We start from the raw sequence: 26,717 nt of genomic DNA on the forward strand, positions 1-26,717 counted from the left end.
CTCCTCCTCCTCTCTGTGCACACGGCCCGTCCGCTCCTCAAGCTCAGCCCCGCCTCTCCCTCCTCTCCTCAGCCGCCGTAACCGGGGCCTTCGTTGCCCACCCCTCCCCCTTTAATAGCCACGGCGCATGCGCCACACTCGCTCCTTGCCGAGCTCTCGCTTCCACCTTTCCTCCGGCTCGCGCACGCGCAGTGTAAGCCGCCGGGCAGGCCCGCAGAGAGCGTGCCGTTGGCGATTGCCTGCCCAAAACAGGTGAGTGCGGGGGGGGGGGGGACGGGACATAAATACAAAACAAAGTATAGGAACTTCACAGGCTACTTCCAAATTCGAATTCCCATTTCTCAGCTCTGGCGAGATTTATAGTTGTATAAATAAACCCGCACACAATAGGCAGGTGGCGATAGAGTAGTGTGTTAAGAGGCATGGAAGGGTCCTTCAGGCGTTTCGGCAGGACAGCCTCGTTTTATTATTGATTGTTCCCTGCAGCGGGGAGTCCCCGCTCAGGAGGCTCTGAATGACACATGTGCGTGGTTGGGTTGCTCTGCACTGCTTTGGTAGGGCTTTACTCCCTGGTTAGTGCGCATAGGGTTGCAGCCAAAGAGATTGAGCCTATGCAGCGTTGCAGGATGGTCTTGTCCGTGATTTTCAGAAGTTAAGCCCCGCTGAAAGTATAAAGGGACTCGCTTCCAAGTAATTGTGTGCAATAGGATTGCAGTCTCGGACGCGCAGAGCGGTGGAGACGACTGCGACGGTTCCCGGTCGCGTACCTCTTTAAGATGCAAAGCCTAACCCTATTTACCTGGTAAGCCCCATTTAATTTGGTGGGATTTACTCCTGAGTAGGCATGGCTAGGATTGCACTGTAAACTATGAGATGCCTTGTGCGGGGGGGGGGGTTATACTTAGCTATCCAACGCAATGGATTAGCTTCAATTAAATCATTTAGCCCCGATGTATGTCACAAGACAGGTCATGAGATCCTGAATTGTACTGCAGCACGATCAGTTGATTCTTGTTAATTTTTAACGCGTTTTGTAATGACACAAACGAAGATCAGTTAATGCGGATTAGTTATGGCTTCAGAAACGCAGATAAAAACTTCTATATAAGAATGACACACTCGCCTTTTAACCGCTCTGGCTGTGCTTAAAGTGCGTTAAGGAGCAAGTAATTGTTTCTTGCATCATTTGGGCTGCAATCCTAAACACATTTACTGGGTGCTAAACCCTTCTGCCATTGGACACAATGAGACTTACTATTGAGTAAAACGTCCATAGAACCACCATGTTGACATATGACAGACCTTTTTCCGCCCCACTTTTAACAGTACCACCCCCTCCCCCCCGTATATTTATGTAAGCGCAATTGCAATAAAGGTGGCTCTTGTTCATGAAACTTAAGATACTCCGCTTTGAAAGTACCTTTCCGTGCAATTCACATTTTTTGGGAAGGAATGTGTTTAGGGCTGCAAGGTTTGTTCCTCATTATAAGATGAGCGATAAATCACCGGAGTACCCCCTCTCCTGCATATTTGTGGGAGAAATGAGAATGCCAGCCCACATTACAGTAATTATCCTATGGAACCAGAGGACAACGCAATCCTATGCACGCTTACTCAGAAGTAAGAAGCCCTAGTGCGTCCAATGGAGCTTACTCTAAGTCGATAATACTGAACAGGATTACTTGGGAGTCGGGTCTGTTAAATTGCGCGCGCCCCGTTGAAAGCAGCTGGGTCTGCTCCTCAAAGAAAAACGTGGTTTACCAAATGCTGGGTGGCTGTGCATTCCCCCCCCCCCCAGCCGCCTCCACTTTTCATTCCATGCGCGCCGTCAAGTGGAGGACAAAAAGGCAGGGAAAGTTCACCAGGTGCTAGGCAGATGAGGCGGGACTCCAATTCCCATCATCCTCAGCGGGCAGTGCCAATGGGAAGGGATGCTGGGAGTTGAAGTCCCGCAATGTTTGGAGAACCCCCGCCTCGGGTACCCGTCAACTTGCTCCGTACGTGTGGATGGTTGGTTGGTTTTGAGGGTCTATGAAGAGCTACTGAGTGCGGCTCCAGGCTCCCTCGCGTTCCCGTCTTCCTCGCCCCCCCCCGGAAGCCTGTTATTCCAAGTCAGAGGACCCCTCCCAAGCGTAACTAGGCAGCTGTCCTGCTGCCGGCCCGCCATGGCGACCACTGGGCGTGTGCCCGGCCGCCGCCGCCTTGGGGAAAGACGTTAGCTGAGGAGGAGTCGGCGGGCCGCCTTCCCGCGCTTTTTCCTGAGGAGAGGCGGGAGCCCCTTCTCTCGGTGATACTTCCCTCCCAGTGACTGCCCGACACGGGCATAGCGAGAAGTGTCGTGGAGATGCCTGCTACACGTGTAGGAGGAGGAGGAAAGGGGAGAAAGAGACTCTGCCCTTTTCAGATAGTAAGATTGAGGAAATCTCTTTTTTAACGCTCGTTTTTTTTTGTAGACAAGAGAATGAAAACATCTCTGCAAACCGAAAGTTGGCTTCTGAGGCAGTAGGCTGTGGCAAAAGCGAAACCCTAGATCAGGCTACCTCTGCCAGTATCCTGCTATCCAATGGATCCCCTCACAAGGGATTATCCTCTGGACCATCTCAGTGAGGGAGAGATGGGGGGGTCGTCTTCTGAGCAGCCCAGGACTACAATTGAGGGGTTCAGGCCCTTGGGCTGGAGAGATTTGGAAAGGAGAAGAAAATAAAGTTTCCAGCATCTAAAGACCCTTATGCAAGTCAATGATGCTACCACACTTGGGGTCGCTTCACCTCAAAAAGAATAGAGTTGGAAAAGGTACAGAAAATATTCCAAGAGGATGGAGCACCTCTCCTATGAAGAACGGTTGCAGCATTTGGAAATTTTTTAGTTTAGATAAAAGCTGAGTACAAGGCAACATGATAGAAGTGTAAAAAAGTATGCATGGGATAGAGAAGCGAGATAGAAAAAAAAGTTTTTCTCCCTCTCTTACGGCACTAGAACTCAGATCCTATGAAATTGAATTCTGGAAGATTTGGGACAGAAAAGAAAGACCTTCTTCATGCAGCACATAGTTAAACAATTGGACTCCCTCCCACAGGAGGCAGTGATGACCACCAACTTGGATGGCTTTAAAAGAGGATTGGACAAATTCATAGAGGATAAGGCTATTGATGGCAATTAGCCATGATGCCTATGCCCCTGCTTCCAATGTTGAAGGTGGCATACCTCTGAATATCAGCTGCTGAGAATCACAAGTGGGAAGAATGTTGTGCTCATGTTCTACTTGTGGCTTTCCTATTGGGGCATCTCGTAGGATGCTGGACTAGGTGGGCCTTTGGCATGATTCAGCAGCTAGACTCTTTTTATGTACTACCTTCAGTGTCAGAGGTACTGTGTCTCTGGATGCTAGTTTCTCCAGGTAGAATTGAGAATGTCCTCTGACTGAAACCTGGGAGAGCTGCTGCCAGTCACTGTAGGCAATATTGAGCTAGATGGACTAATGGTCTGACTCTGTACAGGGCCACTTTCCATGTATGCTTACTGATTTTTAAGAAAATAATCCTTATGTTTTGACAAAGGATTTTTCTTACCAGAAAGCAGTGGTCTGGGCTGGACAGTAGAGGACGCAAGGCTGTTAACGTGATGGAAAAGAAGGCTAAAGTCAGGTAAGAAACACTTAAACAGAAGAGGCTGTACCAAAAACTCGGCTGTGTTGCTGCTAGTGCTTAAATAGTTCGGGTGAGGGGGCAACAGTTTGTGAACAAGGATTGCTACCACTGCAGTGGAACTAGAAGCTGTAATATTTCACAAGAAGCACACAGTAGCTTGATCAAATTATTTTTGTCTGTGCTACAGATTCCTGGATGTCAGACTTTCCCCTCACTTTATTTATTCATTTACAGTGGTACCTCGGGTTACATATGCTTCAGGTTACAGACTCCGCTAACCCAGAAATAGTACCTCAGGTTAAGAACTTTGCTTCAGGATGAGAACAGAAATCATGCTCCGGCAGCACAGCAGCAGCAGCAGCAGCAGCAGCAGCAGGAGGCCCCATTAGCTAAAGTGGTGCTTCAGGTTAAAAACAGTTTCAGGTTAAGAACAGACCTCTGGAACGAATTAAGTACTTAACCCGAGGTACCACTGTATTACCTTTCCTCTAAGGAACTCAAAGTGGTGTATACAGTTCTCCCCCTTCCCCTTTTATCCTCACAGCAACCCTGTGAGGTCAGTTAGGCTGAGAGACAGTGATTGTCCTGAAGTTGGCCCCTGAACATCATGGATGAACTTCAACAAGAAGCAGCCTTCTTCCTGCCCAGTACATTATCTCTGGTAAATTTACAGAGAAATGTGGTGTATTCTCAGACCTCCTTTTGCAGGAGGAGAGTGCTCATTCAACCACCAAAGTATTTTTTTGCCAGATGATCTAGAATATATTGTTTAACAACACCACAGTTTTTCCTTTCCACTGAGTGCTATGAGGCTTGGCTTCTCTTTTCTTGACCATTAATTCTTCAATAATTTCTTTGCAGATTGATTTTGTAGGTTTATTTTTAGTTCTGGAAGAGTAATCAAGTCTGAGCTTGTCTTAAGTGATTGATAAAAGAGTTGTTTGATAAACCTAGGTTGTAGAGAAGCTGGAGTTGAAAGAAACATCACCTCCCACAGGTTGCATGCACTCACTGTGTCCCACTGTCACTTCTGGACTAACAGGTTTTGTGGGTTTTGAAACAGTACAGAATGCTGCAAAACCTGCATTAAGGAGGGTGAGTCTGCAGGCCACAATCAGACATCCTTCTTCCACATCACTTTTTACTCTAGGGGGAAAACCCTATAATCTTGTCGTGAAGTAGGGTAGAAAATTCTCCATGGACATTTTCCCAGTGCTTTCTTTCTCCAAGAAAAATGTTCTGTTTTATAAATTCATTAGTAACCATGAATGGATGCCAGTTGCAAATATAATATTATGGAAGCTGAGTGGTTCCAACACTTAGCTTTGTTTACTAAATACAAGTGCAGTACAAGAAGCATTCTAAATTAGAACACTTTCTAGGCATCAGAAATTTTTCCAGATGGTGTAATATGCATTGGATGTTTTTTTAAAAAGAAATTGTATGAAAAAAAATTCTGGAAAATCCACATCATTGCTTTCTTGGGACTGGCATGCAGGAATTGACCTATCATATATCATCAGTTGATCAATATACAATCACAGTTATTTGTAACAATTTTAGCATATGTCTCAGACATATTGATAAATACAGTACGGTGTGGTTTTGTTGTTCTAATAACACTGTTATTTTAAAAATATTTGGCTATTATTTGACAATGTTTGACCATCCAATTGTTCATTTTTATTTTATTTTTTGGCCAGTCAAATGTCCAGCCCTGGCCTATCTCCTAGTCTCTCTAGCTTTAGAACAGCAACAGTATTTTCTATATGTATTAGGTTACATATGCCCTTTCATACTAAGGCAAATGGAGGCTGCAGACAATTACTTTTATAATTTCCCCTGTCTTAGCATGTTCTTTCTTGTACCAAAGACCTTGATGTTCCCTAGAACCAGAAATTCAGACAGGCTTGTTCAAGAATGTGGTCGCTCATGGAATTGACTGTTGTCATCAAGTTACATCATTCCTGAAAGGCTGGCACTGGCTGCCAATTAGAAACTGGGCTAAGTTCAAAGTATAGGTATTGGTATACAAAGCCTCATACAGCTGGTGACCACAATACCTTATCCATTATATATCTGGTGCTGTTGCTCTGAGGTCCTGTTAGTGGATTTCCCATAATGGGCATCTGGTTGGCCGCTGTGAGAAAAGGATGCTGGACTAAATGGACCTTTGGCTGATCCAGCTTCAGGGCTCTACTTATGTTCCTTATTAGTCACTGCACTCTGTTGGAAAGGGCCTTCTACAGATACTGTCACATCAAGAGGTCTAATATGTGCAGTGTAGGAAATGGGCCTTTGTGAGAAGCCCATAAGCAAGCAGGACATGAGTGCAAATGGAGCAGCACTCTCCAATTGCAAAAGCAGCATCATTCTGAATGAACTGGGGCCCGGGGGAAGAGTGCTCACTCGATCCTGCTTCTGTGCTTTGTGAAAGTCTTAAGTTACCTAGGGACTTGCAAGCTTAGTGGCAAAAACTGCTTATCTTCTTTATTTTATTTATTTTAAGTTCAAAGTTTATAAAAACACAGAAACAGCCTAGTCACAAAGGAGGTTCAGGTGGCCAGTTCGCTTCTCCGCGTCTGACTGGAAATCGCAGGATCTCGTACCGTGTGACATACACTTGGAACCGAGGTGGGAGATTAAAAGAACTCCGTATCAGGTAATAGACATGTTTATGTTTTATATCTTATTTGTAGGGCTTATTAACCTAGTATAAAAAGTAGCTGTGTCCAGTAGGTATATTTTTATTGCATTCCTTTTAAAACGTTGATCTGGCTTCATCAGTCGAATCAAGCAGGGGAAGAGATTTTCATTTAAAAGATTCCCCCATCTCCACTTTCCCCTTCCACAAAGGAGCTGCTCAAACCAGGTTAAACGTAAAAAGCAAACGTAAAAAAGCAACAGTAATCAGATAATTAAAACACAGATTTACCAAACTCTGAACAGCAGCAAAACCAAGTATCTTTACTCCTAATTGATACATTAAGCAGCAGCAGATTCACAAGTTTGTTAACAAGGAAAGTTTTTAACCTCATTTTTGAGGAAGGGTGAGGTAAAAATGTCATGTAAAAGATGTTTTTTAGTGGTGGACTTAAATGGAGGAATTAGCATTTATGTGTGAAGTTCCTGTTTGTTCATCTTTGGCTGAAAGTTTATAGATAATAAATATATGCTAAAAAGCACTGAGAGATGTGTTTTTCAGACACCTGGCTAGGAAATTCCTTTACTTGTGGATGAAGAAGGCATTTGGAAGGGTCCTCCCTTCTAGTGCCAGGTAAGCAAAGCAAGTTAAGTATTTCTCTGTGAAACTGGTCTACACAAGCGGACTTATGGCTAGTGCATGTGTAAAAAGTGATTATTTTGCTAAAACTGTGCAGAGCAGTGTCCCAGACAAGAGTGTTATTTTACATGGAACATGAAACTACAGTTCGGCCAAATCTGCTTCAGCCTGTAGTTTCAGATCCTGATTTGGGGGCAACTTGCAAACCATGCTTTTTTGTTGTGTCTGAACCATCACAGCCTCCTGTTGATTACTGGAGCACCAGGATGTTGAAATCCACAGCCTTTCCTTGTTAGCAGTGTCACCTGCTGTGCTGTGATATTTTGGGAGAGACTGAACTTCTCTGGGCTTTTATTGCTGGTACAAAATGAAGAAAAGAAAATCACTCATAAGAATTATTGAAACTATAATTGTCTCTAGGAACACTTGTTCACAGATGAAGGGCATGTTTTAGCTCACAGTTCAGCATGCTTAAATGTTGTTGATTTCAGCAGGACTAGAGCAGTCCAATCTGTGAACTGGAAGTGAAAAAAATGATGACTGAAGAGATAAAGGGCAGAAGTCTACGATAACTGATTTAATATTGTGTGTATGTTTCCATTGTCTTATATGTTTTGTATTCTTTCCTTTTCTAGGCGCTATTATGATCAGAAGATACTGCGGAAAACCTTTGGAGGGTGGAAGGAAGAATGGTGGGTTATTTGGAAAGAATGGAAGCTCACCATCCGGGCTGACTGCCATTACAGGTCTGTTAAATGTACTTTCTAATACTACAGAGAGAAGAAATCCCATGTTTGTTGTAATGTGTCAAAAAGCAAGATGTGCTATCTTAGTCAGCAAGCAGCCAGGCATGTTGGCGTTTTTACAGTTCAGTTCAGTTTTCCTAAGTGTATTTCTTCCTGTGTTCTTACTAGGAAGACACATTGGTCCAAACCATGGCTCATGCTAACCATAGTTTAGAGCCCAAATCATCCTCAGTTTGATCATTACAAACAGGGGATCAGGGATGCATTGCATCACTGCTTTTCTTCTTCCTTGATATGTACAGCTGAAGGTAATTGTCCTGCAGTTCTGTATTTTATATTTTCCATGATCTTCCTAACCACTTTCTCATAAGCTGCCTGCACTGGCAATTCCCTGCTGTTTCTTTCCATTCCGGTGTTTCATGGCCAGTCACTCGGCCACCAAAATTCCTCTCTGGAACAGCACTATATGTAGCTTTACCAGTTCCTAGGCTTTGGGTACCCATCCAAATACAGCATGAACTCATCAACTTATTTGGATGAATAATTACTTTGCAAATAAATTCACAAAAGCTACTATCAAACAGAAACCCTCTCTATTGTCTTTTTGGCACCTATGAAATATGCTTCTCTTTCAACAAAGTGTCTTTATCCCAACCGGTATCTGTCCTGCATTTGAACTGATTGTGTGTATGTGCTCCTGTTGCTTTTATAATTGAGTTTAAAACATTTTTTATATATTTAACTGTTTTATATTTGTTACTATATTGCACACTGCTTTGGGGTGGCTTGTGGGAAGCAATTCATAAATGAAATAAATAACAAGCACAACAGTAATAATTACTAGCCCACAAAAGTTTTTACTAGGCCGTCTGCCTAAACATAACCTGTACACAGCCATTTTTAAACAAAAAAGGAACAAACTTCTCTGCCTGGAGGGGATTCTTACTTGCCTTAGGCAAGCAAGCAAGTGGTTGTTTCCCAGCCTGTTTTGCCACCTGTGTAAATAAATGAATACTTTCTGTGTTGCAAAAAATTACAATGCAAAAGCATTCCTCAATAATAGTTTGGAATGAGTCATCTGTATAGCAAATGGGTAGGCTGGGTTCTGACCCTTGCAAAGTATTATTTGCTTTTGTTGGCCAGGTATTTCCTGTACAACCTGATCTTTCGGGCCTGGAAGTCCTACGTACTCCTGCAGCGAGAGAAGAAGGTGACTTATTGTGTTGCAGATTCACATGGTGAGAGAATAGAATCAGTTGTGGAAGAATGGAGTAGGAAACTTGTAGCCCTCCAGTTGTTGTCAGGCTATAACTCTCACCGCCCTTGAACTTTGTCCAGGTTGGCTGGGCTGTTTGGGAGATGGAGTCAAGCAACATCTGGAGGACCATAGTTTCCTCAGCCCTGCAGTAGAAGAGCCTAGGTTGCTGTGTCCATGCTCTTCCAGTGCAGATGGCAGCCTGCTAGAACCCAGCATTGAGCCTTTTCTCTGCATATTTTGCTGTGTGTTAAATTAATCCCAGCTATCGAAGGAAGCCTCTGGAAAAGCTCAAGGGGTTCTCCATCAGCTCTGCAGTATTTTTGAACAGCAACATGTATTTTGCATTTAGAGTTTTGTTGCAGCCAACACATTATTGGATAGTTCTCTGAAAACCTTGCTTGTTGTGAAATTCATGAATTTCTACTGGGATCTCAAATCTTACAGCACAACAGTGCAAACTATGTTGATATATCTACTAAATAAACATTACATTAGCATCAGTAATTTAGCAGACATTTTGCTTAGCTAGCAAGTTGCATTGCTAATTTAATGACACCTAAGTGGCGCCACCCATCTTTTTCTTACAGTTGTCTTTTTCAAGAAGCTTTAGCCCCATGCTCTGTATCCCCAGATTGTGCAACTGCATTGGCTTAACTTTACTCATTGCTCCCTCTTTTCAGTTTCCTTTTCCACCCTCCCCATGCTTTGCTGTTTCTCCCAGTGTAGAGAGGAAAGCACCTATGTATTTTTTTTTTCACTGGAGAAAAAAATACCCTTCTGGTTTTCAGATAAGGAAAGTGGGGGGTAGGACAAAGCATTACTCTCCGTACCCCCAGTGTTGCTGCTCTGATCAAAAGTGGAGCAACACTTCCAGCAGCTGTTTTCAAGCTTAAATACTATATGTGAGGCATCATCATGTATTAGTTGGTCCAGATGTCTTGTAAAGACATATTTTTGCCCTGATGGAACCATATTATTTCTTGTTTGTTTGTGCTATTTCTAGACCTTTTAATTCTCAAAGTTTCTAAGCTGGGTACATATAAATTAAAAGCATATGACAGATAAGATAAATGAAATTTAAGTATAAAAACAAAAAACTTTTCCAAAATGCCTGCTGAAATAGAAATGTCTTTTTCAAGCACCTGAAGTTGAACAAGGATTGTTCTACTGTTTTCTTATATGCTGCTTTTTATAGTTTTATGCTATGTTTGTATACTGCTAAGAGATACTTAAGTATTGACTGGTTTAGAAATGCTAATAAGGAAAAGTAAAATAATAAGTAAAATAATCAATCTGGAGATCCCCTCATGGACTTACTACATTCCATTTGGCCTTCAGAGTCCTATTCATGTGAGTTCCAGAACTATGAAGCATTTAAGGTGCCATTCCTCCCTCTTTCCCCAGTGTAGCCCTATTTGCAGCTGCTTGTTGCAAGGTGCCCTTGCAGTCCTCCTGATGAGATACGAAGTTTCTTTTGTGTCTGAAAACAGTCTGCCGTCAGTCTTTTGACCAGCCACACCTCTCTCTTGGTTCCAGGCTTTTTCCATATGGGCCAAAAAGGATTGGGAAGTTATGTGTATTGGACAAAAATATGGAATCTTTAAAATACTCATGCCTGCCATTAAAACTATGGCTTCACATTTTTCACAGCGGCAAAAATGAAAACCCTTTGGACGTGGCAGCGCTGGCTGAGCTATGTAGAATTGCGCCGGATGAAGCGCCGAATGCACTTGGAGGCCTTCAAGTTCAAGGAAAAGAGTGCCTTGCGGTGAGAACTGGTTCAGGTTCAAACAAGGGTTAATGGAGCACATGGCGCTCTTCCATCTTTCTACATATTCCAACCCTGAAACAATTAATTAATATCTCAATTAATATCTCACCTTTTTCTCCATGGAGCTCACGGCAGTCTTAGTCTGACACTCTAAACACTATACCACGTTGGCTTTCAATTCCACACTTCAGTGCAGACTCGTTCAACCTGGTTGTTAGTCTGGGCTACTCCACATGGACACAAGGGATTTCTGCACCCCTCGTGATTTGATCCCTCAATATTTGACGGCTGGCGGAGACGTATTATTTATTTACTGCATTTACATCCCACATCTTTTCTCGAAGGCACTCAAGGTGGCATACACCGTTTTCTCTTATTTAATCCCTACAACAACCTTGTGAGGTAGGTTAAGTTGAGAGGCAGTGACTAGCACAAGGTCACCGCCCAGTGAGCTTCATGCCTGGGTGGGAATTTGAACCTTGGTCTTCCAGGTCCTAGTATAATGCTCTAACCACCATACCACACTGGTTTGTTCTCCTGTTTTTAATTGCTGGGGTTTTTTTAAATAAAAAAGGAATGTTTTTCATGTTGTTCTATGTTGCCACCAGCACTTAGTGCCACAAGAGCTGATGATACATGTTAATGATAAATAAATAGATTTCCAAGGAAACAATAACTCACCCACCTCCAAGAAGACAGTTTTTGAAAACTACTGTAATACGTAAAGAATGCTATTCAGTTAGTTGGTTGGCATGGTAAGCTGTTTATGTCATGTAAAGGATCAAAAAGGGACCAGAAACATTGGGTATCTCTATGGCAGCCTTACCAACCTGGTGCCCTTCAAATGTTTTGGATTACAACTCCCATCAGACCTAGCATTACATGACCGTGGTGGCTGGGGCTGATGGGAGTTTTAGTCAAAGATGTTGGGGGAGCACCATGTTGATGAAAGCTGCTCTAAGAAGCAGATGGGGCTCTATAGTTCTCCAGCACATACATTCATAAAACTCTTTGTTTTCATCAGAGTTAAAGTCTAAAGTGTGTCCTGGCCTTTTTATTTTCAACAGACTTGCATGGAGGTTGTGGAGAAAGAGATGGTCACAGAATCAAGTTGCTTGTGAAATGGATGGTCAGGCCCTACACCATTGGGCCCAAGGCTTACAGTTTCGTGTGAGTGCTGGAAATACCAACCCTTTAAACCCTGTGTGCCTTTGTGTTGTGTGCACACACTAACACTGGCCAAAGGCCCAGATTCAGTGTTCTCTGACAACCAGTGCAAGGGCTGTTGTAGTAGCATAATAAAGCACAATATGAAATCCAGTTCAAGAGTTGTGCTAGCAGAGGTTTTGTTGTGGAACTGGTTGTGCAACAAGAAGTGTAGGAGCTAGTGCAAACTGTGGCACAACTATCCGTGTGAACCATGCTGGCTCTTTTCACCTTCTCTTGCACAAGCCATTATTGCTAGTGCAAGTGTAACTAGCACACAGCTGAATTTTGCCCATTAGCTAACAAAATTATTATTTAATTGCTGCTGTTTGTAGTGATGGGTGCAATTTCTGTGAATCGTTTGCAGATAAGATCTGCCTTGCCTCTTCTTTCACGGCCTTGTTTTCGGACCCTTATTCTTCCTGTTCCTCCTTGTTGTCAGGCCTGGCTCAAATGGAAGGAGTGCTATATGTGCATCCAAGATGAGAGAAAGGAGGAGGCCAGGGCAGTGATGCATGAGCAGCACAGGGAGATGTGGAGGGCCATGAAATCCTGGCATGTCTATGTGCATCTCCGAAGAGAGAAGGAGCATCAGGACAGTGAGTTGCTTTGGGACAAAATAGAGTTGATTTCTCTTCCAGCATCACAGAATGATGCATTTCTTCTAAGCGAGAATTTTTTGTTTTTCCCTTGGGGTGTTGGTTGTCTCCAAGTGGGTTTAGGCATCTTCTGTTGCTCAAAGACAGGAATCTCAGTGATTGCGCTGCCAGTATAGGATGGCAGAAAATCCCCACTGCCAAGAAATCCAGTAGACCACTAAAAGCCTGTACAGAAGGATGTAGCATAATATTTCAAATGTGATGACTTTATTGCTTTGTTTGATAAGGGTGGAGCGTAGTAGAAAACCATGTCTGGATGCCTTTGAGAGCTAAATACATGTGTGCCAAAAACCTCCCTCTCTAGTTGGAGATTTCAAGAAAAGTTGTTATTCAGTGGAAGCAGCTCCATTGAGAGTGGGTTGTAGGGGAGATCCCATTTCCTTAATTGCTGGAAGGTGACTTTAGTAGAATTCAGCATGAATCTCTAGATTTCTGGAAAGGCTGTGAAATTAGAGGTACTACAGGTGGAGCTCAGTCCCTCTGCCCTTGTATTCTTGCGCCTAATTCAATTCTAAAATAATCTTAGAAGCAGAATTCCACTCTCTTACTCCTGTCGCAGAACACTGAATTGTAGAGTAAACAATATAAAAGTCCTGTTTTCATTTTGCTTTTTGCATTTGTGATTCAGCACATTTTGTGTGTGTACTCCTAAAGAATCACAGAAACACAGAATTATAGAGTTGGAAAGTATCCAAGGGTCATCTAGTCTAGCCCCCTGCTTTGCAGGAATTGCAGTCCTGGTCTTCCAGCTTCCACCCCGGGACAAGAGCTCTAGAACAGCCTGTTACATTGCCCCCCTAGCTCAGCCCCTTCAGCACCCACAGTGGGGGCGGGGGCAGAACTTCTCCTCACTCCACCTTTCTCTACAAGCTTGAACAGTTGCTCCTGTGCAAATGCTAATTTGATTTTCATGCAGAATACCATGATCCCGCATTTAAATATCATAAAAGCCCGAAGCTGAATCAGGCCAAATGCCCATCTAGTCCAGCTTCCTTATAGTATCCAGCCAGATGCCCCAGTGGGAAGCCTGCAAGCAGGCACCATAAACTAATTTAGTTTCCAGCTCCTATTTCATACCAAAACACCTGTCGCTTGAATACCCAGTGCTCACGCACCACCCCCTGACCCTGATCCTAGCACAGATATGATATTTTCTGCCTCTTTTGTTCCAGAGCTGGCCTTGCAGCACAACCGCACCCGGGTCCTCTTTCAGAGCTTCTCGATGTGGCGTCTGACTTGGGAACACAGACAGCAACTGCATGCCCACCAGGAGCACCTTGTTCAGCTGGCTGCAAGGGTCGCCTTGCGAAGAGTTTTCACACGATGGAAGCAGTGTATCCATATTCTCCTCGTGGTCCTTTCCAGTGGTTTGGGGGGACATGAGTAGTATGAGTTGAGGTGCTTGTGTAAAATGATACTTCTGGTGTGTTTTTTTTTAAATGACTCCTTTTGAACATGAGGAACGACTCTTTATTTCAATAGGTTTGTTCCAGGTCTGCAGCACTGAAGCAAAGACTGGGGAAGGCCCTGCTGTTTGATTCTGTGAGCCCTCATGGCTCAGAGTTGGACCACTATGTCACAGTCTTTAAGAAGACATGCGTGTAAAACCATGGAAGTATTCAGAGAAGTTGATCACCGGGTGCTTATTTTCTCTTTTGCCTAACAATCAGGAGTGGGCACACATTTGGAAAGTATATTTAAAGTGAAGGGAAGAATGTTAGGATAACGCAGATTAACTTGGTGGAATTCACAGATGCGGGATGTAGATTCTTCCCCATAACTTTTATCCAGGTCAGTAATAAACTATTGAGAGGTTGATCTATTCTAGCTGGTTAAGCAAACATTTTTCCTTAACTTGAATAACAGATGTGACGTTGTGTGCCCAAAAAGCTAAGCACTATGAACGTGCTGAGCGCCACTACAGATGTCACCTGCTGGTAAGAGGTTTGCCATATCTCTGGTGGCCTCTCTAGAATGACCTCTGACCAGGAAAAGTTGGTTCCTCCATGATGATTCTCCCATGGGGCCACTTTCCACAGTGGCAAGCAAGCACTGTGTGTATTCAAGCAGCTGGAGGCCACAGCCAATCTCAGCTCCCTGCAGCATAATTTTAGGAAGGATGGGGCTGGAGATGAGCAAACTGCAACAGGTTTGGCCCTCCATTTGTTGCTGAACTGCAACTGCAATCATCCCTGGTCATTGGCCATGATTGCTGTGGCTGATGAGAGTTGAAGTTCAGCAATGTCTGGAGGCCCAAGGTTTCCCACCCCTGCACTACAGCTCCATGGCCAGTGCTCTTGTACTGTTCCTCTCTACGTGGCTTGTGTAGGAGAATATCCTGGTGGTTTACGCTTAGACAGTATCCCACTTTATACCAAAATCTGTTGTCAGAGACTGCCAGTTCCCCATATCTCTTCTGTATGAAGCCGATCTTTATAAATCGTAAATAAGATGGGCTGTTGAAGACACACCTTTGCCTTTGTAGTAGGAGTGGCTTCTCCATCGTGCTTCCTGCTCTTTTGCTTTTCACAGCACTGTGGGCTGAGTGCCTTGCGGAAGAATGTTACGGAAGCTTCTGTCAAGCGAATGAGGATAAACTTGGCTCATCAGCAGCACCAAGTCATGGTGAGTTTGACCGTGTTCCCTGCTTCATTTACACTAAACCAGAACCTTTAATGTGCCTTCTGGGTCACATTGGCAAGAAAACTACCATCTTGTGTTCCTGAGTTGTTCCTGTGGTAGAAGCAGTGTAGCAAGCTACAGAAAACTCTGTGTGTGTTTGTGTGTAAAGTTAGGACATATGGACCACTGCATGACAACATCATGAAAGTATCTTCTTTGTGTACCTGTGCAGGCCAACAGGAGTACCCTGACTCTGACTGGGCTGGATTCAGAAATTATGGTGATGTTAGGGATAGGAAAGTAAAAGTTAGGGATATGGAAGTTACCGTGATGTGTCAGAGCTTCCAGGTAGCAAAAAGTTAGGTATCATAAAAAGTTAGGTAGACCATAAATAGGTTGACCTACATGTGTGCTGTTGTCCAAATAAATTGTGGCCTGTCTATTTATATACAGCATTCAGAAGTATATTTAAATCCAATTTGTTGGTATTTATATAATAGTTGTATCTTACTTTTTTGAACTTATATGATCACATGTTATGACATTTACCTACAATAATAATAAAGAGGAAGAAAAAGGATTGTCTGTCGCTTTTATCATTTGGCATTGAAAGCAAACATCCCTTTGCTGCTCTGTTGATGTTTTTATTTCAAAAAGACCCTCTTGGTTGCCCTATCTGTGTTTAAGGGAACCAGGCTTTAGGGTGCTTCACACTCTGTCTCTTCCAATTTTCTTTTAGCTCTTGCTCAGGTTCTGGAATGGATGGAAGTCTCGTTTGGAACAGAAGGAGGAAGAGCAATACCGTTCCTTGACACTGTCAGCTTATTTTCACTACAGGTGAGGAACCAACTATATTGAGGCAGCAACAGAGCTAAAACCTGGTAGCTCAATTCTTTTTGAAGTCTGGAATGCTCCCATATCTTAAACCTTCTAGGCCCCAAGTTGGTTTCCTCCAGAGGTTTCGAACAACAACACATATCAACCCCAGCATCCTGCAGCCATGCTGGCCAGGGCTGATGGGAATTGTTGTCCAAAACAGCCGGCGGGCCCCAGGTTGGGGGAAGGCTGTTCCAGGCCCATGTTATTAGGAATGAGCTCAATCTGCCCATTCTTTCTTTGTTTCCTTTTAATCTTACATCTATTACTATTACATCTTTCCATCTCAAAACTCACAGTAATCTTGTCTGAGCTCCTGGGAATCCCCCTGTTTAAGCACTAGACGGACATAGCCTTGCCTAGCTTTTGAAACAGGATAGTAATAATAATAATAATAATTGTTACTACTGTTATTCATATGCAGTGGTACCTCAGGTTAAGTATTTAATTCGTTTCGGAGGTCCGTTCTTAACCTGAATCTGTTCTTAACCTGAAGCACCAATTTAGCTAATGGGGCCTCCTGCTGCCGCTACACTGCCGGAGCACGATTTCTGTTCTCAACCTGAAGCAAAGTTCTTAACCCAAGGTACTATTTCTGGGTTAGCGGAGTCTGTAACCTGAGGCATCTGTAACCTGAAGCGTATGTAACCCGAGGTGCCACTGTACCACTTAATCAGTTTCCAAGCAGCAGATCAAGCGTTACTCTCTGGGTCATGGGAACAGGGCAGGGAAGGGGTACCCAATGTTGGTTCCCTTTGGCAGAATTTTACTACTTCATAATTGCTCGTGTTGGCATAGGTGGCTTTGTCACTTGTTGATGGTGACAAGAGGTGCAGTTGACAGTGGCAGAACTGCTTGTAATGATACAAAGAGCAAGTCACTGATGGCCTTACTCCATCTGCTTTCTATTGTGCTTTTGCTGGCTGAAGTCCACATGAAGCAGCACAAATGAATCCAGACTGTTGCATCCTCATTGCCCCCAAACCATGGAGACCTCTACTGGGTAGCATGAGTGGCAGGTTAACCCTGTGCTTTTTCTGTTAGCACTCATTCTGTGTCTGTAGGGAGCTGTCCTTGGTCCTGAGCTGAAGGGAACGGTCCACTACGTTAGAGGCAACTGTTGACAGAACTGCATACTTTACATTTCAGGACTGTGCTGCTGCACAGGTGTCTCAGAACCTGGTCATGCCATGCCAACTGGAAAAGGCACAGGAAGGTAAGAGGGCATGGTCATCTTCAGACTATTCAGGCTCTGAATTTTCCAAGTGGGATCTACTTTTAAGTGATACCCTTTCCCTTCTCCATATTTATCCTTTTCTCATTGTGTATTAATCCCACTCTTTAATTGTCTCTCTCCATCCTTCTCATCTTTCTTTCTTTCTTTCTTTCTTTCTTTCTTTCTTTCTTTCTTTCTTTTAAAAGAACACATGGTACGTGATGCTGGCCTACATGGTTGTGTATCACCAGTCAAAGACTGATGTCTTATAGGGCCGCCTTCCCCAGCCAGACTCCCAGCTTGCATCAGCCCCAGCCACCATGAACATTGGACAGAGGTGATGGGAACTGCAGCCTAGCAACAGAAAGGTCGCTAGGGCAAAATTAAGTTCTGCTTCATGCAGTTCTATTGTGGTGTGGGCTCGCTCTTCAACACCCTGCTAAACTCTCTCTGCTTACTAGTAGGCCCTCCAAGCCAGCATTTTTCAACCTTAGGCGCCCAGATGATTCTGGACTACAACTCCCATCACCTGTAGCCATTGGCTAAGCTGGCTGGGGATGATGGGAGTTGTAGTCCAACTGCTTCTGGGAAGCCAAGGTTGAAGAACACTGCTCTATAAAGGTAGAGAGTTGTTCCTTACTTTAAATGGAGCAGAGCCAAGTAAGTGAAGGCTGCTGTATGGGTAGCTGCTTGCCACTCTAGTCGCTTTGTATCGCGTGTGTGTACATGTGTCTTTGAGAAAGCTTAAGCCTTCCTGGTTTCTCAGAGTGAGGCTTTTGCTGCTTTTGCTTTTGCCATATGTCTTCAGCTGCAATATGCCAGAGCCAATAGGCACTACGAGGGTGTGATCTTGCCTGCCACTTTTGAGGCCTGGAAGCGATTCAGGGATCATCAGTGCTGGTGGAGAAAGATGAAGGGGATGGCTGTGTGTTTCCACAGGTAGGATGGAGGGTCAATAAAAAGAGAATGTTGGGGAACAGCTCTTGGCATGCATTGAGTGCCTGGTGAAAAATCTAGTGCTCTTCTTCCTGCTTTCCAGAGAAACTTGCACAAGGCGATGGTTTGAAAGGTGGCGGCTCAGAAAACATGAGCACCAAGAGAACCACATGGCAGAGGAAATGGTAAATCTAGATTTTTACGTTTCAGGATAGTAGACAGTTTCTACACTGCTCTTCTTGAATATACAATATCAGGGGTTTCAGACAGGAGGCAGTGTTGGTGGATGCTTACCTTGTTACATTCTGGAATGTCCTTGCTTGCTGTACCTGCTTAATGTACCTGAGATGCCTATGCCAAGTCGTAAATCTTGAAACACACATGTCTCCCTGTGCCTCACCCTTTAGGGCACTTTTGCTTACTTGGAGGCACTTGCCCTGGCCTTCAGACACATTGCTCTCTTCTCCTTGTGCACCAGAGAGGAATCCTATAATTCCAAACATGCTCTGGGTCTCAAAGTGATGATTAGGCCACTTGGAAAGAGGAAGTAGAAGGAAGCAGGGTATTTTTTGCACCCACAGCTGCCTCTGATGGTGCTTGTGCTGCCATTCATTCCAGCTCTCCTTCCTGGCTCCCCTTCTCATATTTGAGTGACAGTGTTGATGTATGAGATTTATTTGGGTTCCTGAGCTCAACTGGGTGGCCGTCTTCTTTTTAAAAGACTGTTTGGGTTATCGGGGACAGGTTGCTGGCAAAAAAATTATCCTACCTTTGCAGGAAGCCTGGCACATCCTGAGCTGGCTTCAAAATCCCTCCTCTCCCTATGTAGGCTGTTCTGCACTCTGAGCGACGGCTGCTGTCGCAGTCCTGGTGCTTCTGGCGCAGGAGAACTGTGGTTCAGCTGGAAGAGCGTGAGGGACTGTCCTTGGCCAAAGAGCATCACAGCCATCAAATCCTGCAGACTGCTTTCTGTCTTTGGAAGGAGAATGTTCAGAAAATAAAGGAAGGGTAAGGTAACAGACGGCATTTCCGTGTGCTGCGCTGGTGCTGGCATGCTAGAGCAGCTTCGTCACGCTGGCCACGTGACCCGGAAGTGTCTCCGGACAGCGCTGGCCCCCGGCCTCTTAAGTGAGATGGGCGCACAACCCTAGAGTCGGGCATGACTGGCCCATATGGGCAGGGGTACCTTTACCTTTTTACTTTAAGGTAACAGAGAAGAATCAATAATAGCATAAGATAAGCCTGGCTGCTAGTGCTGAGATATTTCCGTTCCACCTTAAAAAGGGAACAGGCTGTTGTGTGTCACATGCCTGTTTACTTCCTGCTCACTGGGAGTTTCCGTTTTGCAAGCAGTCATGTTTTTCCTGTGTTCTGATCTATGTTGAATAAAGCTGTAAATATGCTCTCCTGTCTGAATCTTCCGTTGTGGAGCCTGCTAAAAGGGTGTGCATGAGTTTTGGAATGTCTCTGAGGCTCGTGTCGCTAATTGACTGATGCTGCTGTTCCATGGGAGACCGGTGATCGTCCGGACTGAGAGGCCTGACTGATGGCTCTGTCTCCCTGGCAGTATCCCAACAACTGGATCAGTAGCTCATCTTGCCCAGCATCCTGTTCTTTCAATGGCCAGAAATGTGTCCTAGTGGGAAGCCCACAAGCAGGGCCCAAATGCAACAGAAACTTTCCCCATCTGTCATTCCCAGCACCTGGTATTCAGAAGCATCCTGCCTCCAACAGTAGAGGTAAAAGCACAGCCATCAGGGTTAGTAGCCACTGATATCGCAGATCCTGCAGCTATAACTGCTTTAGGCTGACTTTACCTGACTGGCAGTGGCCATGTTCCTGCAAAAAAGGCCTACACCCTTGTTCCTTCAGCCTGCGGTCTGCTTCAAGCCCACCAAACCTTTGCAACCTGAATTCCTGCCGCTTCCCCTTACCTTGCTGTTGCCTTTATGGAAGGGAAGAGAAGCAGCAGACTGGAAAGCAAACCTGATCCAGATCTACTTGTAGGGCTCAGTCCCCATATGACCTGCTTGAGACTCTTGTTGTTCCAGAAGCTTACTTGCTGGTTCCTCTGTGGCTCCTTCCTTTGGCCCTGTCTTGGACAAGGCAAACAGGCAATTCCCAAGCAGATATCCTTCAGGCCTAGTAGTTCAGGAATAGTGCTACAGTGGTACCTTGGTTTTCAAGCGTCTCGGAAGCCGAATGTTTTCATTTTTTAACGCCAAAAACCCAGAAGTAATTGCTTCCGTTTTCGAACATGCCTCGGAAGTTGAATGGCTTCTGCTGTGTGTTTTCCCATTTTTCCAATTGAACTTGCAGCCAGCCCTTTGCACCTCGGTTTGTTAACATTTTAGAAGTCGAACAGTCTTCCAGAATGGATTACGTTCGAGAACCGAGGTACCACTGAAGCAGTATTACCATTTATAACACTGATTTGGGAATGTAAGTACTTTACGTGAGATAAAATGGCAGCCTCTGCTTTGAGGCTCACCACTTAAGACAGTAGCACAAAAGGCCCACGTCTGTCCTGAAGCTTGAGAGAAGGTCTGCTGTGCTTCCCTTTAGGAGGACGAAAGAGGCCAGAGCTTCAAGGTTCCACTCTGTCAAGCTCCTTCGATGGTCTTGGAGCAAGTGGCGACAGGTGAGAGATATACCTGATGGATTTCACATTGGTCCGCTACCTGTTGTGACTCACATTCCTAGCCTTGTAGGCAGGAGTGTGTGTGTGTGTGGTATGGTGTGTTCTGCGTACCTTGAAATTCTGCCCCCAATAAGCCAACATTTTGTTATGAAATGAAGTAACATAAATTGGGTAGATCTGCATCTGTCCGCTGGTGTGGCATAACTCTGCCAAATGTTCTCAAAGAAGTTTGAAAATGTTGGTAAGGATAAAAGGAACGAAAGGAGGGAAGAGCACAGAGATGAGGGAGAGACAGGGAGGCTGTGGAATAGCTAGCGGGGAAGGTGGAGGAGACAATTGTCAGCCTCTCCTCCAAATGCTGACAAACTCTACCTTGCTGACACTTTGGCTTTGAAGAGTGCTAGAAGGGTTGTCTTTAAAACAACAACATTGTGAAATCCAAGATTCCCGGGTTACCAAATCCTGTGACCGCTGTTAGATTCCAAAAGTGAAGAACTTGAGACCATGAGATAATTACAGCAATTGAAGGCAGAGTGTAAATTGTTGCTGTTGATTTAAATAAAATGGTTTGACTGTTGTTGCAGCCATTCACTGTAGGAGGCAGGAGAAAGATGATTCTCACAAGGAAGTAGGAGGTGTCTCCTAGTCCAACCTTTAGCTGTTGCTTTTTTTATGAAAGGAACTTGTTTCCATGGGAGGCTCATCTGGAGGGTAGCAGTTTGGAAAAGGCTGATCTAACTCATCTGAACAGGTCTAACACTCTGCTTGGTTGCTATCCCACCCTGCCGAGGAAGCTGCACCTTCCTTTCTTCACTTTTCCCCACACAGTGACGTTTCGCTCCCCTTTTCCCTTGCAGTACTTGAGGCACCTCTCTGAGAAGTGGACAAAGCTGGTGAGAGCTGATGTGCACCACCAGCAGGCTGTGCTGCGCAGGGCCTTGTCAGCCTGGAAGGTATGGCTGAGCTCTTACTTGTGACGCCCCAGGTGGCTTGGCTGGGCTCAAGGACAGCAGCCCCAAAGAACCACCAAGTTTGGCTGAGCTGGGATGGAATCCACTGTTGCCTTTGCATATTGATGTGGGATACCTTTCCTTTTTGTGTCATATTGGTGGCATGTTTAGAGGGCTTTGCAATGCTTGTCATGAGGTAGGGGCTCTGCACTGCAAGGACAAGTTATGGGAGTGCTCAGAAAATGTGTTAGCCCTTTACATCAGGAATGCTTTCCTTCCTTAGAGAGGGGGGGGGGACTGAGCTGTGAAGAGGAGCAGCTTGCCAGTGAAGCTGCCTTGTGGTCCACATCAGCCAGAATCCTCAGCAAAGAGGGTATCAGACAATGTGGCACTTTGGCTCTCTGCCTCAGGGGGAGGGGGGGGGAGCCAAGAGAAGCAGAAATGTCCTGTTTCTTCCAAGCAAACACACCTTAGCATTTCCTTAAAGGGGAACCTGGACTGACAGTAAATACCTCTGATTGGGGCACCTGTGGGCTACACAGCTCTAACTTCTGCTTTGGTAAAATCTGAAAATTAGGAATAATATTTCACATTTTTCTCTTGCAGGCTTACCAGAGTCACATCCAGCACATTCTGTCCCAAGTAGCCAAAAAGGAGGAGGAGCATAATCAGCGGCTGCTACGGTAAGCCTTCTTAAATCTGTGGTGATGCTCAACCTGGTCTGACAGTCCTGGAGGAACCCTGTCTCTCAGCCCTCTGCCTTTTCCCCATCCTGGGCTTCACAGAGGGAAAGGATTTGCTCTTGCTTAGAGCTTCCCCCCCCCCCATCTCTGTCGGCCCTCAGGCAAGCACTGTGCACCTGGAAGGAAAATGCTGCAGATTCCAAGCAAGAAGCTGAGAAGGCTGCTCTGGCAGAAGAGCATCACCGAAGAGCGTTTCTCTCAAAGGTAACTCCCATCAGGAAGGAAAGCTAAACTCCCAGTACAGGTCCTTTGTCCCTGGGCTGGTTGGGGTGTCTCAGGCATGATATGATGCCCTTGAGCCTCCAGTTGAGGAAGTAAAAGACGACACAGTATTAGGAGTCCTTAATGCTGCCGCCCCTGTTTTCTCTGCCTAGGTTGTGCTCAGATGGAGGGATGCAGCCTCCTTGTGTGCATACCATCGTCAGCAGGAGGCAGCAGCTGTGACGGAGGCCAGGAAGCATTTGCATGCAGGTGAGTGACAATTTGCAGTATGGCTTGCTTGAATGTGGCACATGATCCCAATACTAGCCTTCTGCCTCCTCCTGCATTGGGTCACTGGATTGGGCCTCTTTGTATGGCAGCCATATACCCCCTCCCTCGTGTAGCAGAGGAGGAGGAAGGTCTGTGATGGGTGATTCTTCCCATGCATCAGTGGATGCAGGATGCATAGCAGCTTCAAAGCCATCCACCAGGGAAGGGCAGAGGGGAGTGTGTGTGTGTGTTGTGCAGCTCTGGACTGTTGGAGATATAGATATAGATATAGAAGATGGTTGTAAATCGCCCGAAAAAATTTAAGTGAAGGTTAATCTAAAAACCATCTATGTAAAATTTAAGTCCACAAAGTTTTTATGTACATGGGTTCCAATACAGAATTGCGCCGTTCTCCAGGTTTCCAACCTCAGTGTTACTTGTGCTGTTTATTAGTGAGCTGCCTTCCTCCAACCTGGTACTTTCTGGATATTTTAGTGCTGGAACTTCCATCACTCCCAGCACCATATGCCCAATGCTGGCTGGAGTAGATGGGAGAGTTGTGGGGCAAAATATCTTGGAGAGCACCAGGTTAGGGAAGGCTGCTCTGAGAAATGAGATGGGAGGAGGGCTGGGCTTCTTCTCGCTCACTATTTTTTATCTTCCCGTTTGGACAGTGAGGCTACAGGCAATGTTTCTTCGCTGGAAGGAGTCCTACATTCAGTCCTCTAAGCAGAGAGGGCAGTTTGTCTTGGCAGCTCAGCACCATGGGAGGCAGCTGCTTAGCAAGTGCATGGTCAGGTGGAAGCACTATCACCTCCAGTGCATAAGGAAGATGGTGAGGAAATTTGCAGATTTCCGTCTCCAGAGGGCGGGAAGCAGTAAACCAGATAATGATAATTTTCATAGGAAAGGGCCAGGCTCTGTGCCTCAGAGTGGCAGCCTTTGTGCCTCTTTCCTCCTGCAGCTCCTGCAGAGACAAGGAGATCAGCTGATGGCCCGGAGGCTTTTGTCTACCTGCTTCTCAACCTGGAAGACACAGGTGAGGTCAGACACATCCCTTTCCCCTTCCAGCCTCTGACTGCAGTGGGTCCATCTGAAGCTTGGGATGGAACAGTGAGGCTGCTGACTAGTGTCCGTCATGTGGCATTATGGGAAACCATATTGTGGGAAGGAGGAAAAAAGGAGTTCAACTAAAGCATCTCCCCTAACCCTCGCCCTAGGTGCAGAGGAGGTGAAAGGGGACAAAGGAGAATAATTTTTCAATTAATGCTGAAAACGCAAAAGAAAACTTCATAGCTTGTATCTATGCTGGGGTTGGGATTTCCCCCTCCCTCCTTAACCTGGCCCACATGGTCTTTCTTTCTTTCTTTCTTTCTTTCTTTCTTTCTGCACCAACAGTTGGCGTACAGGCAGAGGGAGCGGCAGGAAACCATGCGGGCGCTTTGGCATTGGTCCATGTCCCTGCAGGGCAAGGTCAGTCTTGGCAGGCAAGAGAGGAGGTGCATTCACGTGGTCCTGTCTGGAGGGAACAGCTCTGCTTGCAAGCAGACTGCCTTCTCTTTCTCCCTTTGCTGGATTGCAAAGCCAGGATGTAAAGAATCACACAGCTCGTTCCATGCGTGGGAGTGGGAGGGAGCTTTCTGCAGTTTGGTTAAGTACATATTACCAAGGAAAGAGGAGGAGGAGGGTGGAGACACAGGATGCTCTGTTTCCAGCTGCAGCTGTGCATCTCCCAGCAGCCATGGAGGGCAGTGCCATCTCTGTTACTAGCAGCACTGCATCGAAGGGCCTTCCACCTCTGGGCAGGGCTGGGGAGCTGCTTCAGCCTAGGGCATCATATCTTGAGAAGGAGCACAGCAGTTGCAGTTAATATATGTATTTCCATTACATATGTCAGACATAAAAATGTTTTCAAGAATATAGGGACGATCAAGCTCTCACTTGTGGATGTTTTTGCACCACCTCCCACACTGCTGACAGTTTTGGATCTATACTTGAAATTCTGAGAGCTTAAAAAAGAAAAAGAAAAGCACTGGCATGTGTATTTGAGTTCCTTGAACCTGTTTCTCCGGAGGGAAATTTTGCTGGTTCCTTTGTCGCTGATGAATACGAGAGGCTGTGCGGCCCCTGCCACCTATGTGTCTTGCCTGCAGGTGTTTGATGCTTGGCTGGCATTTGTCCTGGAGCAGCAGCGCAAGAAAGGTCGGATCGAAAGAGCTGTGGAGATTTACCGGGCTGATTTGCTGCGGGAGGGTGTGACCCGCATCCTGAGGTACACGGCTGGCATGAAGGAATTCCGAGGGAACTTGCAGGCCCAGCATCAGGTGAAGGTAAAAGAACAGGACCCATCTTGTGGCTCCCTCTCATTTCACATCTATACAACTTTACCATCATTACCCATTTTATTTTGCAACAGGTTGATAACTGCTTCATACACAGTGGTTTCTTTTTTGCATGTTAGATGGATCGGATCCACAATGATGACTAACAATTATTTGCTCTATTACCTGCTGTTCGCCTCAGGGTCTCAGGACATGTCACAATAATTTAAAATACAATGTTAAAAACAGTTTTAAACAAATTTCAATTGCCAGAATAGGGGGTGTTCTGAAAATATTTGCTTGTTGCCTGTGTTGGCTTGTCCTCTCTGTACGTAAGCAGGAAGCACAGATCCCTTATGGGGTTCCACCCCACAGCAACAGATAGAAGCACACGCCACCCTCTCACAGGTACTCCTGGGACAAGTATAGGCACAGTACGTCCTGTCAGGTCCACTGCCCAGCTTCTCCCTCTAGGGGGCACTACAGAGCCAGAGAGTGACATCATCACAGGTGTGCCTGGCCCACACCTTGCCCCACTCTTCCTTTGGCTCTGTTCTTAATCTTTTTCGACATGCTATGTTGGATTGAAGCATTTGGGAGAGACTGCTGCTCCTCCAGATTCAAAACTGGAGACTTTCCTCCTGACTACGGAGGAGCTCCTTATACAACTATCCTCCACCCCACAAGACCAGACTTCCCCAGCCTGGTGCCCTCCAGTTATTCTGGACTATAACTTCCATCAGCCCCGGCATCATATGGCTCTGTGAGCAGGGACCGATGAGATTTGTAGTCCAAAACATCTGGAAGGACACCAGATTGGTGAAGGCTCCCCAAGAAGTACAGAAATTAACAAGTTCCTTCTCTCCATTTTCCCTGCCCAGCCCCTCCTTACAGCAGACTGAAGGGCACACGCAGCCCTCGCTTTTGCAGCACCACCAACCTGCCATATGCTTCTTCCTTGCACTCACAGATCGCCTGCCACCGTCACCAGGCTGTCTACCGGTGTGCCATGCTCTGGAAACTAAAGGCCCTCTGCCAGAAACCCAGCCTGTCCATTCCGGGGGCCCCTCTCAAGAAGCGAGTGACATTCCAAGTGCCAGTGCCTGCTGCCATCTCAAGAGCAGATGGAGATCTTGGAAGGAGAACGAGCCTTCGTTCCACGGCAAGGCCTGCACAGAGCGACCACCGGGCCCACATTTTCCAGGCTTCTGGAGATTCCATCCTGACTGATCTGTGAGTAAGAGGCAAAGCTGCAACCTCCTTGAGCCAGCAAACGGTGAATTTAATTGCACAGTCGCCTCCCTCATTTTGAAAGCCACTGCAAATGCACAGAGGAAGGCTTCTTTTAATTTTAAAGAGTGGGGAAAGAAT

The 26,717-nt window shown here is 45.5% G+C and overlaps 1 protein-coding gene across 9 annotated transcripts in view; it reads left to right on the forward strand.

The window, feature by feature from the left end:
* SFI1 (SFI1 centrin binding protein) overlaps positions 1–26,717 on the forward strand; it is a 34,881-nt gene that overhangs the window by 862 nt on the left and 7,302 nt on the right. For 2 of the 9 annotated variants that reach the window (XM_079956407.1, XM_079956412.1), the window contains exons 2-27: positions 3,573–3,644; positions 6,157–6,309; positions 6,853–6,924; positions 7,566–7,676; positions 8,820–8,914; positions 10,585–10,702; positions 11,773–11,875; positions 12,354–12,510; positions 13,743–13,904; positions 14,437–14,507; positions 15,103–15,195; positions 15,932–16,029; positions 17,218–17,284; positions 18,093–18,223; positions 18,324–18,405; positions 19,050–19,228; positions 20,786–20,861; positions 21,719–21,814; positions 22,418–22,494; positions 22,656–22,758; positions 22,929–23,025; positions 23,700–23,860; positions 23,990–24,064; positions 24,424–24,498; positions 25,179–25,355; positions 26,317–26,579. In XM_079956407.1, the coding sequence (XP_079812533.1) occupies positions 3,573–3,644; positions 6,157–6,309; positions 6,853–6,924; positions 7,566–7,676; positions 8,820–8,914; positions 10,585–10,702; positions 11,773–11,875; positions 12,354–12,510; positions 13,743–13,904; positions 14,437–14,507; positions 15,103–15,195; positions 15,932–16,029; positions 17,218–17,284; positions 18,093–18,223; positions 18,324–18,405; positions 19,050–19,228; positions 20,786–20,861; positions 21,719–21,814; positions 22,418–22,494; positions 22,656–22,758; positions 22,929–23,025; positions 23,700–23,860; positions 23,990–24,064; positions 24,424–24,498; positions 25,179–25,355; positions 26,317–26,579 (2,964 nt within the window). Of the gene's footprint in view, positions 1–21; positions 253–469; positions 803–1,939; positions 1,998–2,453; positions 2,794–3,572; positions 3,645–6,156; positions 6,310–6,852; positions 6,925–7,565; positions 7,677–8,819; positions 8,915–10,584; positions 10,703–11,772; positions 11,876–12,353; positions 12,511–13,742; positions 13,905–14,436; positions 14,508–15,102; positions 15,196–15,931; positions 16,030–17,217; positions 17,285–18,092; positions 18,224–18,323; positions 18,406–19,049; positions 19,229–20,785; positions 20,862–21,718; positions 21,815–22,417; positions 22,495–22,655; positions 22,759–22,928; positions 23,026–23,699; positions 23,861–23,989; positions 24,065–24,423; positions 24,499–25,178; positions 25,356–26,316; positions 26,580–26,717 lie in introns of those variants that run through there. The other 7 variants (XM_079956408.1, XM_079956409.1, XM_079956404.1 and 4 more) reach the window with 7 other exon arrangements.

Source organism: Podarcis cretensis (assembly GCF_951804945.1).
Source record: "Podarcis cretensis genome assembly, chromosome: 16".
Taxonomy (NCBI): Eukaryota; Metazoa; Chordata; class Lepidosauria; order Squamata; family Lacertidae; genus Podarcis; species Podarcis cretensis.